The sequence below is a fragment of the Neolamprologus multifasciatus genome, chromosome 2 (assembly GCF_963576455.1).
Source record: "Neolamprologus multifasciatus chromosome 2, fNeoMul1.2, whole genome shotgun sequence".
Taxonomy (NCBI): domain Eukaryota; kingdom Metazoa; phylum Chordata; class Actinopteri; order Cichliformes; family Cichlidae; genus Neolamprologus; species Neolamprologus multifasciatus.
In genome coordinates, this window is record NC_140440.1 from 17,525,165 (window position 1) to 17,541,003 (window position 15,839).

The window sequence follows — 15,839 nt, forward strand, 5'->3', positions numbered from 1 at the left end:
CTTTCAACACATCCCTCCTCTGGGACACCTACTGTACCTGTGTGCCAAGTTTCATCCAGATTTACTGTAGAATTCCTCAGAAATTAAAGGAAACTTATATTCAATGAAATACAGTCAATACACTACAATTATGTCAAATTTCAAAAATTCATTAGAAATCATCCTTAGTAGTTGAGGTCCAACTTTCAACACATCCCTCCTCTGGGACACCTACTGTACCTGTGTGCCAGGTTTCATCCAGATTTACTGTAGAATTCCTCAGAAATTAAAGGAAACTTATATTCAATGCAATACAGTCAATACACTACAATTATGTCAATTACAAGAATTCATTAAAAATCATCCTTAGTAGTTGAGGTCCAACTTTCAACACATCCCTCCTCTGGGACACCTACTGTACCTGTGTGCCAAGTTTCATCCAGATTTACTGTAGAATTCCTCAGAAATTAAAGGACATTTATATTCAATGCAATACAGTCAATACACTACAATTATGTCAAATTTCAAAAATTTATTAGAAATCATCCTTAGTAGTTGAGGTCCAACTTTCAACACATCCCTCCTCTGGGACACCTACTGTACCTGTGTGCCAAGTTTCATCCAGATTTACTGTAGAATTCCTCAGAAATTAAAGGAAACTTATATTCAATGCAATACAGTCAATACACTACAATTATGTCAATTACAAGAATTCATTAAAAATCATCCTTAGTAGTTGAGGTCCAACTTTCAACACATCCCTCCTCTGGGACACCTACTGTACCTGTGTGCCAAGTTTCATCCAGATTTACTGTAGAATTCCTCAGAAATTAAAGGACATTTATATTCAATGCAATACAGTCAATACACTACAATTATGTCAAATTTCAAAAATTCATTAGAAATCATCCTTAGTAGTTGAGGTCCAACTTTCAACACATCCCTCCTCTGGGACACCTACTGTACCTGTGTGCCAAGTTTCATCCAGATTTACTGTAGAATTCCTCAGAAATTAAAGGAAACTTATATTCAATGCAATACAGTCAATACACTACAATTATGTCAAATTTCAAAAATTCATTAAAAATCATCCTTAGTAGTTGAGGTCCAACTTTCAACACATCCCTCCTCTGGGACACCTACTGTACCTGTGTGCCAAGTTTCATCCAGATTTACTGTAGAATTCCTCAGAAATTAAAGGAAACTTATATTCAATGCAATACAGTCAATACACTACAATTATGTCAAATTTCAAAAATTCATTAAAAATCATCCTTAGTAGTTGAGGTCCAACTTTCAACACATCCCTCCTCTGGGACACCTACTGTACCTGTGTGCCAAGTTTCATCCAGATTTACTGTAGAATTCCTCAGAAATTAAAGGAAACTTATATTCAATGCAATACAGTCAATACACTACAATTATGTCAATTACAAAAATTCATTAAAAATCATCCTTAGTAGTTGAGGTCCAACTTTCAACACATCCCTCCTCTGGGACACCTACTGTACCTGTGTGCCAAGTTTCATCCAGATTTACTGTAGAATTCCTCAGAAATTAAAGGAAACTTATATTCAATGCAATACAGTCAATACACTACAATTATGTCAAATTTCAAAAATTCATTAGAAATCATCCTTAGTAGTTGAGGTCCAACTTTCAACACATCCCTCCTCTGGGACACCTACTGTACCTGTGTGCCAAGTTTCATCCAGATTTACTGTAGAATTCCTCAGAAATTAAAGGAAACTTATATTCAATGCAATACAGTCAATACACTACAATTATGTCAATTACAAGAATTCATTAAAAATCATCCTTAGTAGTTGAGGTCCAACTTTCAACACATCCCTCCTCTGGGACACCTACTGTACCTGTGTGCCAAGTTTCATCCAGATTTACTGTAGAATTCCTCAGAAATTAAAGGACATTTATATTCAATGCAATACAGTCAATACACTACAATTATGTCAAATTTCAAAAATTCATTAGAAATCATCCTTAGTAGTTGAGGTCCAACTTTCAACACATCCCTCCTCTGGGACACCTACTGTACCTGTGTGCCAAGTTTCATCCAGATTTACTGTAGAATTCCTCAGAAATTAAAGGAAACTTATATTCAATGCAATACAGTCAATACACTACAATTATGTCAATTACAAGAATTCATTAAAAATCATCCTTAGTAGTTGAGGTCCAACTTTCAACACATCCCTCCTCTGGGACACCTACTGTACCTGTGTGCCAAGTTTCATCCAGATTTACTGTAGAATTCCTCAGAAATTAAAGGACATTTATATTCAATGCAATACAGTCAATACACTACAATTATGTCAAATTTCAAAAATTCATTAGAAATCATCCTTAGTAGTTGAGGTCCAACTTTCAACACATCCCTCCTCTGGGACACCTACTGTACCTGTGTGCCAAGTTTCATCCAGATTTACTGTAGAATTCCTCAGAAATTAAAGGAAACTTATATTCAATGCAATACAGTCAATACACTACAATTATGTCAAATTTCAAAAATTCATTAAAAATCATCCTTAGTAGTTGAGGTCCAACTTTCAACACATCCCTCCTCTGGGACACCTACTGTACCTGTGTGCCAAGTTTCATCCAGATTTACTGTAGAATTCCTCAGAAATTAAAGGAAACTTATATTCAATGCAATACAGTCAATACACTACAATTATGTCAAATTTCAAAAATTCATTAGAAATCATCCTTAGTAGTTGAGGTCCAACTTTCAACACATCCCTCCTCTGGGACACCTACTGTACCTGTGTGCCAGGTTTCATCCAGATTTACTGTAGAATTCCTCAGAAATTAAAGGAAACTTATATTCAATGAAATACAGTCAATACACTACAATTATGTCAAATTTCAAAAATTCATTAGAAATCATCCTTAGTAGTTGAGGTCCAACTTTCAACACATCCCTCCTCTGGGACACCTACTGTACCTGTGTGCCAGGTTTCATCCAGATTTACTGTAGAATTCCTCAGAAATTAAAGGAAACTTATATTCAATGCAATACAGTCAATACACTACAATTATGTCAATTACAAGAATTCATTAAAAATCATCCTTAGTAGTTGAGGTCCAACTTTCAACACATCCCTCCTCTGGGACACCTACTGTACCTGTGTGCCAAGTTTCATCCAGATTTACTGTAGAATTCCTCAGAAATTAAAGGACATTTATATTCAATGCAATACAGTCAATACACTACAATTATGTCAATTACAAAAATTCATTAGAAATCATCCTTAGTAGTTGAGGTCCAACTTTCAACACATCCCTCCTCTGGGACACCTACTGTACCTGTGTGCCAAGTTTCATCCAGATTTACTGTAGAATTCCTCAGAAATTAAAGGAAACTTATATTCAATGCAATACAGTCAATACACTACAATTATGTCAAATTTCAAAGATTCATTAAAAATCATCCATAATAGTTGATGTCCAACTTTCAACACCGTCTTACTCTGGGCGACCTACGGTATCTCTGGGCCAAGTTACATCTCAATTCACTGTAATCTTTATCAAAAATTGAAAGAACAATTATATGTCAATGCTGGCTGTGTGCCTTTCAAAGTGACACTAAATAACAGAACTCAGGCACATCAGGGAATAATCCAAAAGGCGGATTTATTAAACAAAAACAACATACAAAATATCCCTAACCCATACTACATAACCTAAAAAGAAACAAAGGGACACTTAGAAGCACAAGAAAACAATACTATACTGAAAGGGCAAGAGACACAGCCCAAACATAATCCACAACTAAAACGCCAAAAGAACAAGTCATCCCACATAGCAGACGGGTGTTGCCTGGATCTGGTGTGAAGCCGGCACTGCTGGCTGACTTCTGGCATGGTAAGATGGCACTGTTTATGTGATGGCATGCTACATCTGGCCTGATTGGGTGAATGTGACATGTTGTATAGAGCACTTTGAGTAATATGGGTGAGTAAAAAGGCGCTATATAAGAATCAGTCCATTCACTGTCTGAACAGAGTTTTGTCATGACAGCTTATTTGATTGTCTTCACTGACTCGCTTTGAAATCCAGATTTTAATTTTGGAATATTAAGTGTACTTGTGGTTCCTATAGAATTTTAAGGTTGAACAGGAATCATCTCTCAGGCCTCTCTTCTGTGGATGCAGCTCACATCATTCTGTACAATACGATAATTTTTAATTCTACAACTGTTTATAACCTGCATATTTCACATTTGTGTATAGCTGTATATCTCATATTTCTGTATAGTTTTTTTAATTTCATATTCTGTATAGTTTTTCATGTTTATATCCTGTTCATAGCCTGTACATACTTATAGTTATAGCATATTCATAACATACCTTCATACCGTGTACATTGTAACATACCATAATAGACCCATTTCTGTAATATACTTACATACCTATATTATTGCTAATATATATTGTAATATATCTATATCATGGCTAAAGCACTTCTTGATGGATGCAAACTGCATTTTGTTGCCTTGTACCTGTGACATGTGCAATGACAATAAAGTTGAATTCTATTCTATTCTATATTAATTTAGAAGACAAACACCCGTCTCTGCTTTTGAGATTAGCATTAAAACCCTCAGTTTTGACAAATAATACAGTTAGAGTGGATCAGGTGACCCTGAATCTTCCCTTATTTGTGCTGCAATAAGCCTAGGCTCTTGTGGGCTTCCCATCATGTATGAATTTTTTCCTTCTTTGCTCTTTCTGTGTTTATACACCTCTCTGCATTTAATCATTAGTTAGTATGTATCTCTTGCACAGTGTATATGTTGTTCTGTCTCCTTTTCATCAACCTCAGCCAGTCACAGTAGATGGCTGTCTCTCCTTGAGCCTGTTTCTGCCAGATGTCTCTACCTCTTCAAATGGAGTTTTTCCTTCCCACTCACACTAAATGTTAGCTCATATGGGGTACTTAAATTGTTGGGGCTTTCTTTGTATTATTGTTGTGTTTTTAACCAGCAACATAAAGTGTCTTTAGGTGACTGTTGTTGTGGTTTGGTGCTGTATAAATAGAATAGAATAGAATCGAATAGAATAATGTACTTCAGACCGGGAGATTGGCAAAATGTATAAATAGGATGGTGATTAGGGGAATTGGAGACAGCTGTGTAACACAGCAGGGATACATTGGGAATAAGAAGACAATGGAAGTAAGACTCAACACAAGAAAGAGACAAGAGGCCACCAAACTAAAACACAGACTAAGACACACGAGCTTGACACAGACAAAACCGTAAACAGACATGAATACAAGACTGGCTTTAACACTAGAGTGTTTTCACAAGTGTTCCATCCACTTGTGGAATGCTTAAAAAGAACTACACTTAAAAGCAATATGGAACTGAAAACAAAAGAATACATATTGTAAACATATCATCAAATAATCCAGGACTCACAAACAATGATATGATGAACAGAACTATAAAGAACAAAACTGAGAAATGCTTGGTAAACTGACCAAGGACTATGTCATCATGTCAATTTTTTAATATCATAGTTAATGTGTCCTGATTTGTAGATAGTGCCACCTGACAATTACCAGGAAATCCAACTGGGTGACAAGCCAGAGTTGTTTGCCTATACACCCACTGACTAGAAAAAAGGTCCAGGACTCTTCAAGCTGGGATACAGGCATCAAAGACAAAGATGTAACCAGATAGAAAGTCATCAGGAAGGCATTGCCTGTTGTTGCTGCTGCTGTCAGACTTTTTAATTCATCCACTTGTGTCAGACACATATTGAACAGGAATAAACATGACTCACTGCACTCTCTCACTTTGTATGCCACAATGTTTGCTTAGTCACCTGTATGCTTATATTGTTTATTATATCCCAGAAACATTAATGTTAAAACTTGTGTTCCTATGTCTATATATAAGTTTATTTTCATATCTCTATATTAATCTATTTATAGCTCCATTCCCTCACTTCATTTTATACAATTGCTTTGTTCCTGCATGAGAGCTATTTAAAATGGTTTCACACAAAGTGCCTCCAGATGAATACAGAGTAGTTTTGGACAGCAGAGGCTGGAGAATGGTATTGCTCTCTGTGTGAAAAATAACTACTTATTTGAAATGAAGATGAATGTATGTTGTCAACGCAAAAAAAAGATTTTTCTTTTAAACAGTACATTGCATAATGAGAGTTGGCAGTTCGTCTTGTCACCGGAAGGTTGCTGGTTCGAGCCCCAGCTCCCACAGTCTCAGTTGTTGTGTCCTTGGGCAAGACACTTCACCTACCGCCTACTGGTGTTGGCCACAGGGGCCGATGGCGCGATATGTTGTTCCTCCACTCGGTGCTGAGTGGAGGGTGAACAGCGGCAGAGCTATGCCAGAAAAGCGGCAGAGCTACGCCAGAATGCTCTTTGTGGACTACAGCTCAGCCTTTAATGCAATCATCCCAGACATCCTCTGCTGACCTTCCACCACTCGCCCATTGAGAGCCTACTAACTTACTGCATCCCAGGATGGTACGGCAGCTGCACTAAGGCGGATAGCGAGTCAGTGAAGACAATCAAATAAGCTGTCATGACAAAACTCTGTTCAGACAGTGAATGGACTGATTCTTATATAGCGCCTTTTTACTCACCCATATTACTCAAAGTGCTCTATACAACATGTCACATTCACCCAATCAGGCCAGATGTAGCATGCCATCACATAAACAGTGCCATCTTACCATGCCAGAAGTCAGCCAGCAGTGCCGGCTTCACACCAGATCCAGGCAACACCCGTCTGCTATGTGGGATGACTTGTTCTTTTGGCGTTTTAGTTGTGGATTATGTTTGGGCTGTGTCTCTTGCCCTTTCAGTATAGTATTGTTTTCTTGTGCTTCTAAGTGTCCCTTTGTTTCTTTTTAGGTTATGTAGTATGGGTTAGGGATATTTTGTATGTTGTTTTTGTTTAATAAATCCGCCTTTTGGATTATTCCCTGATGTGCCTGAGTTCTGTTATTTAGTGTCACTTTGAAAGGCACACAGCCAGCATTGACATATAATTGTTCTTTCAATTTTTGATAAAGATTACAGTGAATTGAGATGTAACTTGGCCCAGAGATACCGTAGGTCGCCCAGAGTAAGACGGTGTTGAAAGTTGGACATCAACTATTATGGATGATTTTTAATGAATTTTTGAAATTGACATAATTGTAGTGTATTGACTGTATTGCATTGAATATAAATGTCCTTTAATTTCTGAGGAATTCTACAGTAAATCTGGATGAAACTTGGCACACAGGTACAGTAGGTGTCCCAGAGAAGGAATGTGTTGAAAGTTGGACCTCAACTACTAAGGATGATTTCTAATGAATTTTTGAAATTTGACATAATTGTAGTGTATTGACTGTATTGCATTGAATATAAATGTCCTTTAATTTCTGAGGAATTCTACAGTAAATCTGGATGAAACTTGGCAAACAGGTACAGTAGGTGTCCCAGAGGAGGGATGTGTTGAAAGTTGGACCTCAACTACTAAGGATGATTTTTAATGAATTTTTGTAATTGACATAATTGTAGTGTATTGACTGTATTGCATTGAATATAAGTTTCCTTTAATTTCTGAGGAATTCTACAGTAAATCTGGATGAAACTTGGCACACAGGTACAGTAGGTGTCCCAGAGGAGGGATGTGTTGAAAGTTGGACCTCAACTACTAAGGATGATTTCTAATGAATTTTTGAAATTTGACATAATTGTAGTGTATTGACTGTATTGCATTGAATATAAGTTTCCTTTAATTTCTGAGGAATTCCACAGTAAATCTGGATGAAACTTGGCACACAGGTACAGTAGGTGTCCCAGAGGAGGGATGTGTTGAAAGTTGGACCTCAACTACTAAGGATGATTTTTAATGAATTTTTGTAATTGACATAATTGTAGTGTATTGACTGTATTGCATTGAATATAAATGTCCTTTAATTTCTGAGGAATTTTACAGTAAATCTGGATGAAACTTGGCACACAGGTACAGTAGGCTTCCCAGAGAAGGAATCTGTTGAAAGTTGGACCTCAACTACTAAGGATGATTTTTAATGAATTTTTGAAATTTGACATAATTGTAGTGTATTGACTGTATTGCATTGAATATACGTTTCCTTTAATTTCTGAGGAATTCTACAGTAAATCTGGATGAAACTTGGCACACAGGTACAGTAGGCTTCCCAGAGAAGGGATGTGTTGAAAGTTGGACCTCAACTACTAAGGATGATTTCTAATGAATTTTTGTAATAGACATAATTGTATTGACTGTATTGGGCTGTTCCATCGTAATGTGTGCGCGCGCGTGCGCGTGTGCGCGGGTCTAGGCTCTCAATCGGGATATAAAGCGAAAAGGCGCTACCGTAAAGACTGGTGTAAAAGCGCAAGGAAATTTATGCGGCTGATAAGAGGCGGCTGGCTTGACCGCGTCTCACAAATGACGGCTCACTTTACCGCGGTGTAATTCAGGTACAATGAAAAAGACACAAAGCTGGAGTTATTCTGTGTCTTTGCTGCACAGCTGTCTCTTCTTCTTTCATTCTCCCCCTTCCCTCTCCCGTTTCTACTTCAATCATGAAAACTGATCAATGATCAGCTGATCGGCTCTCTTGTTTGTTTATCGCCCACTTTGCGCCAGAAAGAGGAAACCAGCCGATGTCACGTTAAACAACAGCAGCACGTTTAAGCTTGATCAGCTGTTGTTAGAATTTATTTAATATTAATTTCTAGTATCAGCTGATGTTTGCTGGAGCCACAGCTGCAAAAAAGCTGCTGGTCATGATGTCGGTTTGGTTATCTGGTGAGAGGGAAACATGAAGATGAAACCAGGAGATGTCCTTACTGAATCATCAGAGCTGAACAGGTGATGGAGAAACAGGTTTACCTTTTAGGTGACATGAATGAGTTGAAGGGAAGTTATGAACTGTTTCTGAGAGACAGATAACCCCAGGATCCTTTTTAGGTAGCTGACAGCTGGTAACTGTGCAGGTGCGGATCTAGCAAAGTTTTGCCAGGGGGGCCAGGTAGGGCATTAACAGGGAGAGGTGGGCACAAAGAAATACTTTTCTTTCTTATTCTCATTTAAAATGTCTAGCTTTTAAAAAATAATTATCTGAATCTTACAACAAACGATTGATAGATTGATGCATATATACCATCAAGACAGTGTACATCACTGTCACAACAGCGTTTGTTTTCATTCAAAGGCTTTATGAGTTTTCCTATAATGGCGGGCCGGTCTCTAGTCAAAACGCCCGGGCCGATTTTTTGTCCCAGTCCAGCCCTGTATGCAGCTCATCTGCAGTCTGGTGTTACCTATATCTTCCTATTTAGAAGGCAGAATTTCCGAGTTCTGAGTACAATCAAAGCACCACGACTGCAGTTTTTGTGTTGGATGTAAAAGGCGCACATGACGCTGTGACGTAGGCTAGAATCATGGCAGCGGTCAATGATGGTCCAGGCGTGGGATTTCTCTCGTGGAAATATGCACATTATCTTTTCCTTTCTATTGGTAGGTGGCACAGTGCACTTGTGGCAAGTAAGCAAGCTAGAAGACTGGCAAAGTTATGGAAGCAACACATTAATAAGAGAATTCTGAGTAAAACCAAAGTTACTTTCCCTAGTAACTAGTTACTTTGAAAGTAACGAGTAACTTGAAGTAACTGAGTTACTTTTGATAGAAGTAACTAGTAATGTAACTAAGTTACTATTTTAAAGTAACTTACCCAACACTGGTGTTTTGTGTTCATCACTTTCCTGTTCTGGTGTTCTGGGTAAACCATGGCCTGAAGCGTGCTCTGGGGTCCTGCCCTCCCCCTTTTCAGTCCGTTTGGGTCCATTGGTGCTGCTGCCCAAAGTTCTCTCCATACTGGTTCTGGCCCCAATTGAGGCAGTCCTTTTCTCCAGTGTCCTGCATCTTCTCCTTGTCCAGCTCCTCCTTAACTTGACCCTTTTTGGTTCTGTAGGTCCTTCAGGGTTTGCTCCTGCTGTTGGAGCTTCTCGTCAGGTTTGACAACCTCCTGCTCCAGCAAGCTCCGGCCTGATTTAAAGTCCTGTATCTGGGACTCTAAGCCTGACTGATGGGTTCGATTAGCAGCCAGCTCCTCCTGAGCCATGCTCAGTTTCTGCTCTGATGCCTTGAGCTCTCACTGAGGGCAGAAACCTCAGTCTTTTCCGTACACGTCAGATTGAAGTTTATTGATGTTTTCCTTGCTTTGCTCCACGGCCTTCTGCAGCTCTGCTGTTCGGCTCTTCTCAGAGGTCAGCTCCTGGCTGAGCCCCGACACCTGTGCCTTCAGCTTATGTTCTTCTGCTGCTTTTGTCCAATCTGAGGTGCCTTCTGACCTCAGTTACTCCTCGTGTCTCTGGCACGCCCTTTTTGCTGCCCGATCCTCCGTGTTGGTCCGTCACTGTCCTGCACAGGTTTAATGCAGTGTTGTTAAGGTCAGCATTCTTTTGCTCGGCCTCACTTTTCATCCGGGCTTAATAGGTGTCTCGTCACAGCTCTGTCAGCTGAAGCTGTCTGGAAATCTCCCCCGTGTAGTGAAACGGGCCTTGGATTTAGTGTTCTCCGTCTCCGCTGCATGAGATCGCTTTCCTGCAGCACTGTTGACATTTTCAGGTTGTTGTTGTGGGTCCAGCTGCTGTAGCATTTGGTCAGGGTCACATCAAAGATGGTAGAGGGGAGAGCAAAGATGGTAGAGGGGAGAGCAGGAGTCCAGGTCAGCCTCGGCTTTCCGGGCCGACAAAGCAGCCTGTAATCAAGCATAAAGAGAAAAAACAAAAACAAAACAAAAACAGACGAACAGGAAAATGATGTTGTTTTGGCTGTGTTATTCAGAGAGGGGCCAGGCCCTGTGTCAGCCTTCTCCCCCCCTTTGTTTGTTTTTTCTCACTATATAATCAACTCCTAACCCACCAAGTTGACAGGACAACACAGGTACACGTTAAAATTCTTAAGATCATGTTTAATAATTCAAAAAGGAATTTTATTTCATTCAGTAATCACTTGTATTAATGAATCAGAGGAAAACATGTCACAATTTGACTCTTTTAACCACTAAATTTGTTGTTTCATCACTGGTTGTTCAGTGTCTGTCTTTTTGAAGTCAAGTTGTTGTCCTGCAACCCAGAGAGTTTATTTGTTAGTAGTGGATAGACTTTATCATTTAACATCAGGTGTATGTTAAGTTTTGCTGCTTTAAGCTTGCTGGAAAATCTTCACGTGTTCATGAGTGTAAGCTGTTTCTTCATTGCGTGTATGTGCGTTTGTGGGTGGGTTATTTTAACTTTTTTCTCAAACAAGGCATTTCTCTAATTGTGTGTGTTTTTAATTTTGTTTCCCAAATTTTGATTTCCCACCTTAAATAACAGCATTCCATGTCTTCAGCCAGGAATTAGAGCTTGCTTGTGAGATTCAGGGACACATGGTGCCAAAAACAATTCAGTGAAAAACTTGCCTGAAAATTTCCAGTGATGGTAACCGATAACTGGAGGAGAAGATGTCCTTTAAGCTTCTTTTTCGGGTGGGGACAAAGTGAGAGGTCAAACTGTTAAATTTTGAGCCAGAGCTTGGCCTGTCTGTCGTCCCAATTTTGTTAATCTATCCTTTTGCTGCTGTACTCAGGTCTCCTGGTTGAGAGAAATCCACCTGTATTAAGAGACTAAAACATTCATTTACTATTTTTCTTAAAACATCCATTTGGTTCATCTGCCTAGATTTTACTCTCTCTCTTGGTGCATAGTTCACACAGTCAGGCAGTTGCCTTTTATGGGCATGCAAGTTTCCGGTCACTTACCCCCAGCAGCTGCGAAGCCGTCTCTCCCATATCAAAACTCAGCCAAACATTAAACATTCACCGTAGTCATTCAAAACTTTATTTGTAATATTATAATCAGCAAAATCAGCGTTTTAATTACAGGCATGTATCATTGTTTGCAAATCATACTTATAAAACTCAATAACACGCTAAACAGGAAGTCCTCTGTGGGCTTCACAGCAGCCACCTCATTTGCATGTTCGCACACTATCTAAAAATAGCTCGCAGGGCTGCAGCGCGCTGTCGTCACACACAGCCTCGTTTCACACTCAACTCTCTATGTTATTTTACAAAGACGTCTTATATTTACAATCACTCTCAGGCCTGAAAGTTTTAGCGCCTACACAATTTTGACAAATTTAAGATAACGGGTCCAACCGAAGAAAGTCCAACTTTTTTGTAATCAATTAACCAGTATCAGCCTCTAACTGTATCTGGCCTCATCTCTAAAGTCCCTAACTCAATTTAAAGTGTCCAAAAAAGCGCAGATAAGGAGCCTCTAACTCCTAGCTTGTTCCAGGATGCCCTGTACCCCACAGTCAAGCCAACTGAACTAACCCTGTTCGCCGACAGGTCAAGGTCGCGCGTCCGCGGCCAGGAGGGAGCGTAACCTCCGGGCTATGCGCCTCTTAGTGGCCTCTAACCACCGTTCTCACAAAATTTATAATACTTTTAAACCGCCGTCAACCCTCTAAAACAAGAGTATGACTGACGCAGATGCAACGTTATGGACAATGGAGCCTCTAACTCTCAACATGGCCAACACAGATGCAATCCTTTAGACCAATGGAGCCTCTAACTCACAAAATGACCAATTCCCTATCAAACTACCTGAGCCTCTAACTCAGTATTATTTTACTTTACCTTGAGCCTCTAACTCAGTATTATTTTCCTTTATCTTGAGCCTCTAACTCAGTATTGTAACTTATAAGCTTATTTCAAGTTTCAAAACTCATGAGATTTTTCATCAAAATCAAAACAGGCCTTCCATCCCAATACCACAGGACGAGCCCCCAAAACTGTTACGGATTCAAATATTGGGGATGGATACAGGAGGAAAACCCAAATAACCACACTGGTCCGGCCGGGTCAAGTCAAACGATGATTTAATGAACACACGCGTGGGAGATGGACACCATACAGCAGACAGCATCAGATCTCAAAATGGTGGAGCCTTGATCAAACTCTTATAGCCTCTAGTGGCCCCCACCTAATCATAAAAGCCTAAACATTCACATTCTTTCTCTCACACAGCGCCTAAGCTACGACCTTGGCTCCCTGTTTATCTGCTCCTGCTGAGATGGGGCAGTATGCTCTGTTCTCTTCTAACCAGACAAATAAGGCGATGACTTTCTGTGAACAATATTTTCTTATAACTCAGCAGTATAATGCATCACAAAACAATATCATTCATTCACAATAAATCAGCAGTCTAATGTAATGCAAATCAGTTTACCAAATGTAATAGTTATCACCTTCTTCTAATTCAGGAGAATAATGCAAACTAAAACTACATAATAATTCACAATCTTTAATTAGGGGTCTAACATGGCATAAAATAATATCATAATCCGACAAGACAGACTGTGGAGAAACCCCCAGTTATATTTTCACCGGTTTCAGAGGGACGGCCAGAAGTGATTATGGACGGTGTTGTTCCAGAGATACCACCAAGTCCACCTGGGATTTTAACATCACACCCCTTACCTCCTGAACCACCTAAAGAGACAACCGATGAACCACCAGTATCCACCCCAGAAACCACCCAAAGCCCATCTGTGGAACGCAGATACCCAGAGAGACGCAGAGTTCCCCCAAAGAGGCTGAATCTTTGAAAATATAGAGTTATGTTTTAGTTATTTACTGCCAGTTATTTTAGAAGTGAACAGTTTAATAATGAAAGTAATGGCTACAGTTGTTCATTGTTCGTAAGGGCCACAGAATATTTCTTTTGGTGGGGGCAGTGAAATACATTCTTTAAAGGGTTGCTTATTTCAATTACAAATCTAAAAGGGGAGGAATGTAATAGAGTGAATTTGTTGCCCCCCAGTGGTAAAATACAGAAGTGCCTGTTACAGGGCTAGTTCTTGGTTGACCAATATCTAACAACAAAAGGGTAGTTTGTGCACCGCTAAGAAACCAACAAGTTAGTGTGTGATGTCCTGCTGTTCAATAAAGCACCTATCCACGTCCTTCTGTCCTGATCTTTCAAAGAGCCTAATCCAGAATATCACACAAAGTATTCAGAATACGTTACTCTCATTGAGTAACGTAACAGAATACGTTACAGAATACATTTTAGGGCATGTATTCTGTATTCTGTAATGGAATACATTTTAAAAGTAACCTTCCCAGCACTGCCAATGACACATCTGCTTACCTGTATCTGTTGCTCGTTTCTCCTCCTCTTCTTTTCTATTTTTTCTAAACTGAGCACCTGATGGTTTTAAAATTTTCTTGTCCATCTTCCATTGGTTTTAATTTTGCACTCCAGTATGAACATAAATCCCCCAACTCTAGGATCGCCACAACATAACCTAACAGACCTACACCTTAGTTCACAGATTCACTTTGTGTAGGGTTTATTTCTGGGATTTCACACAACCCAGGATTCAAACCATGAATACATAATGGGCTTGGATTTACATCATTATGAATGAAATGTGCTCTATTAGGAAGCAGCAGGGCCCCCTCCCCTTTCGACGGGTTGTGTGTGAGACTTTAAATCATCAAACTGTAAATTATACATTTTAAATTGTTATTGACCCCTTTACCCCTGGTCCTAAAGTGTATATTTCTTTTCTTACTCTTCTTATATTTATTGTTTGTTTACTTGCACTGTTGTAACTGGAGCCTCGTCGCCTCGTCTCTCTATATACTGGACTGTATGTAACGGAGATGACAATAAAGTTTACTTTGACTTCAGCAGCAAGCAGGCGCACCGAGGGCTCTCGCGCTCACTTTTCGTGTATAGAATTTCAAAAAAACATCGGTGCAAATTATAAGTCTGTATCATGATGTCTGGTGTTGTCGTGTTTGTTGTTTTGTTTTTATTTTGTTTTATTTTGCGAGTTGGTTATTAGATGCTGCTACAGCCAGCCAGAGAATCCTCCGCCGCCCCGCCCTCTCCTCCCTGTGCCGCAAGCAGCAGGCGCACCTCGCAAACGGAGGGCGCCCTTACTCCCAGCAAATGGGCGATAGAAAAACGATTGGTGCCTATGCCATTACCAATATGCGCTGGCTGATGTTGGAGCAGCATGAGTACGAGCAATTATTTATTTATTTATTTATTGCCGATGCCCGTGATGCCGCCCCCCACCACGATGCCGCCCGTATCAAAAACCGCTACTGTCTCTGATATATCTTATATCTGGTTTTCTTCTCTCTATGAGATTGTACCATTTTTAAAGGCTTGATGCTAATTGAAAGAGACTGAACAGAAATATGAAGCTACAGTCAGCTGCTGGTTAGCTTATCATAGCATAAAGACTAAAATATGGGAATTGTAAAATAAGAGGGTTAAGTTTTCTCATTCTGAGTCGGTCTAATTGAATTTTATCCATCCAGCCATCAATTAACTCCTTATGTGTTGTTAAATGATGGCAGCAGCATGCTTGAAGTCCCACTCCCCAACAACACTTTCAAGTTCTTCCTGGTGGGTCCCCAGATATTCAAAGACCAGATGAAATATATGTAATCTCTCCAGGAGGTTCTGGGTCTTCCGCAGGGCTTCCCATCAGTTGGGTGACTTGTGTCATACTTCAGCTGTTATTTTAAACTTATAGCAGCTGACAGTCTCTTATTGTATCCTTCTCTTTAGGATCACTATCGCCTTAGCTTTGGAGTCTATGTAGGTACAGCTGGAGATGCTCTTTCTGGAACCTATCAGGTTGGGGTTTCAGACTGGGCCAGCCACCAAGGCATTAAATTTAGCACCTATGACCAGGACAACGATAACTACAAGGGAAACTGTGCCGAAGAAGACAAAGGAGGCTGGTGGTTCAACAAGTATGGGGT

At 39.7% G+C, this 15,839-nt stretch overlaps 1 protein-coding gene across 1 annotated transcript in view; it reads left to right on the top strand.

Moving 5' to 3' along the window:
* The window catches only part of fgl1 (fibrinogen-like 1), a 33,268-nt gene that overhangs the window by 16,488 nt on the left and 941 nt on the right, over positions 1-15,839 (top strand). The window contains exon 6 of the mRNA XM_085132331.1: positions 15,643-15,830. Coding sequence (XP_084988457.1) covers positions 15,643-15,830 — 188 coding nt within the window. The remainder of the gene's footprint in view (positions 1-15,642; positions 15,831-15,839) is intronic.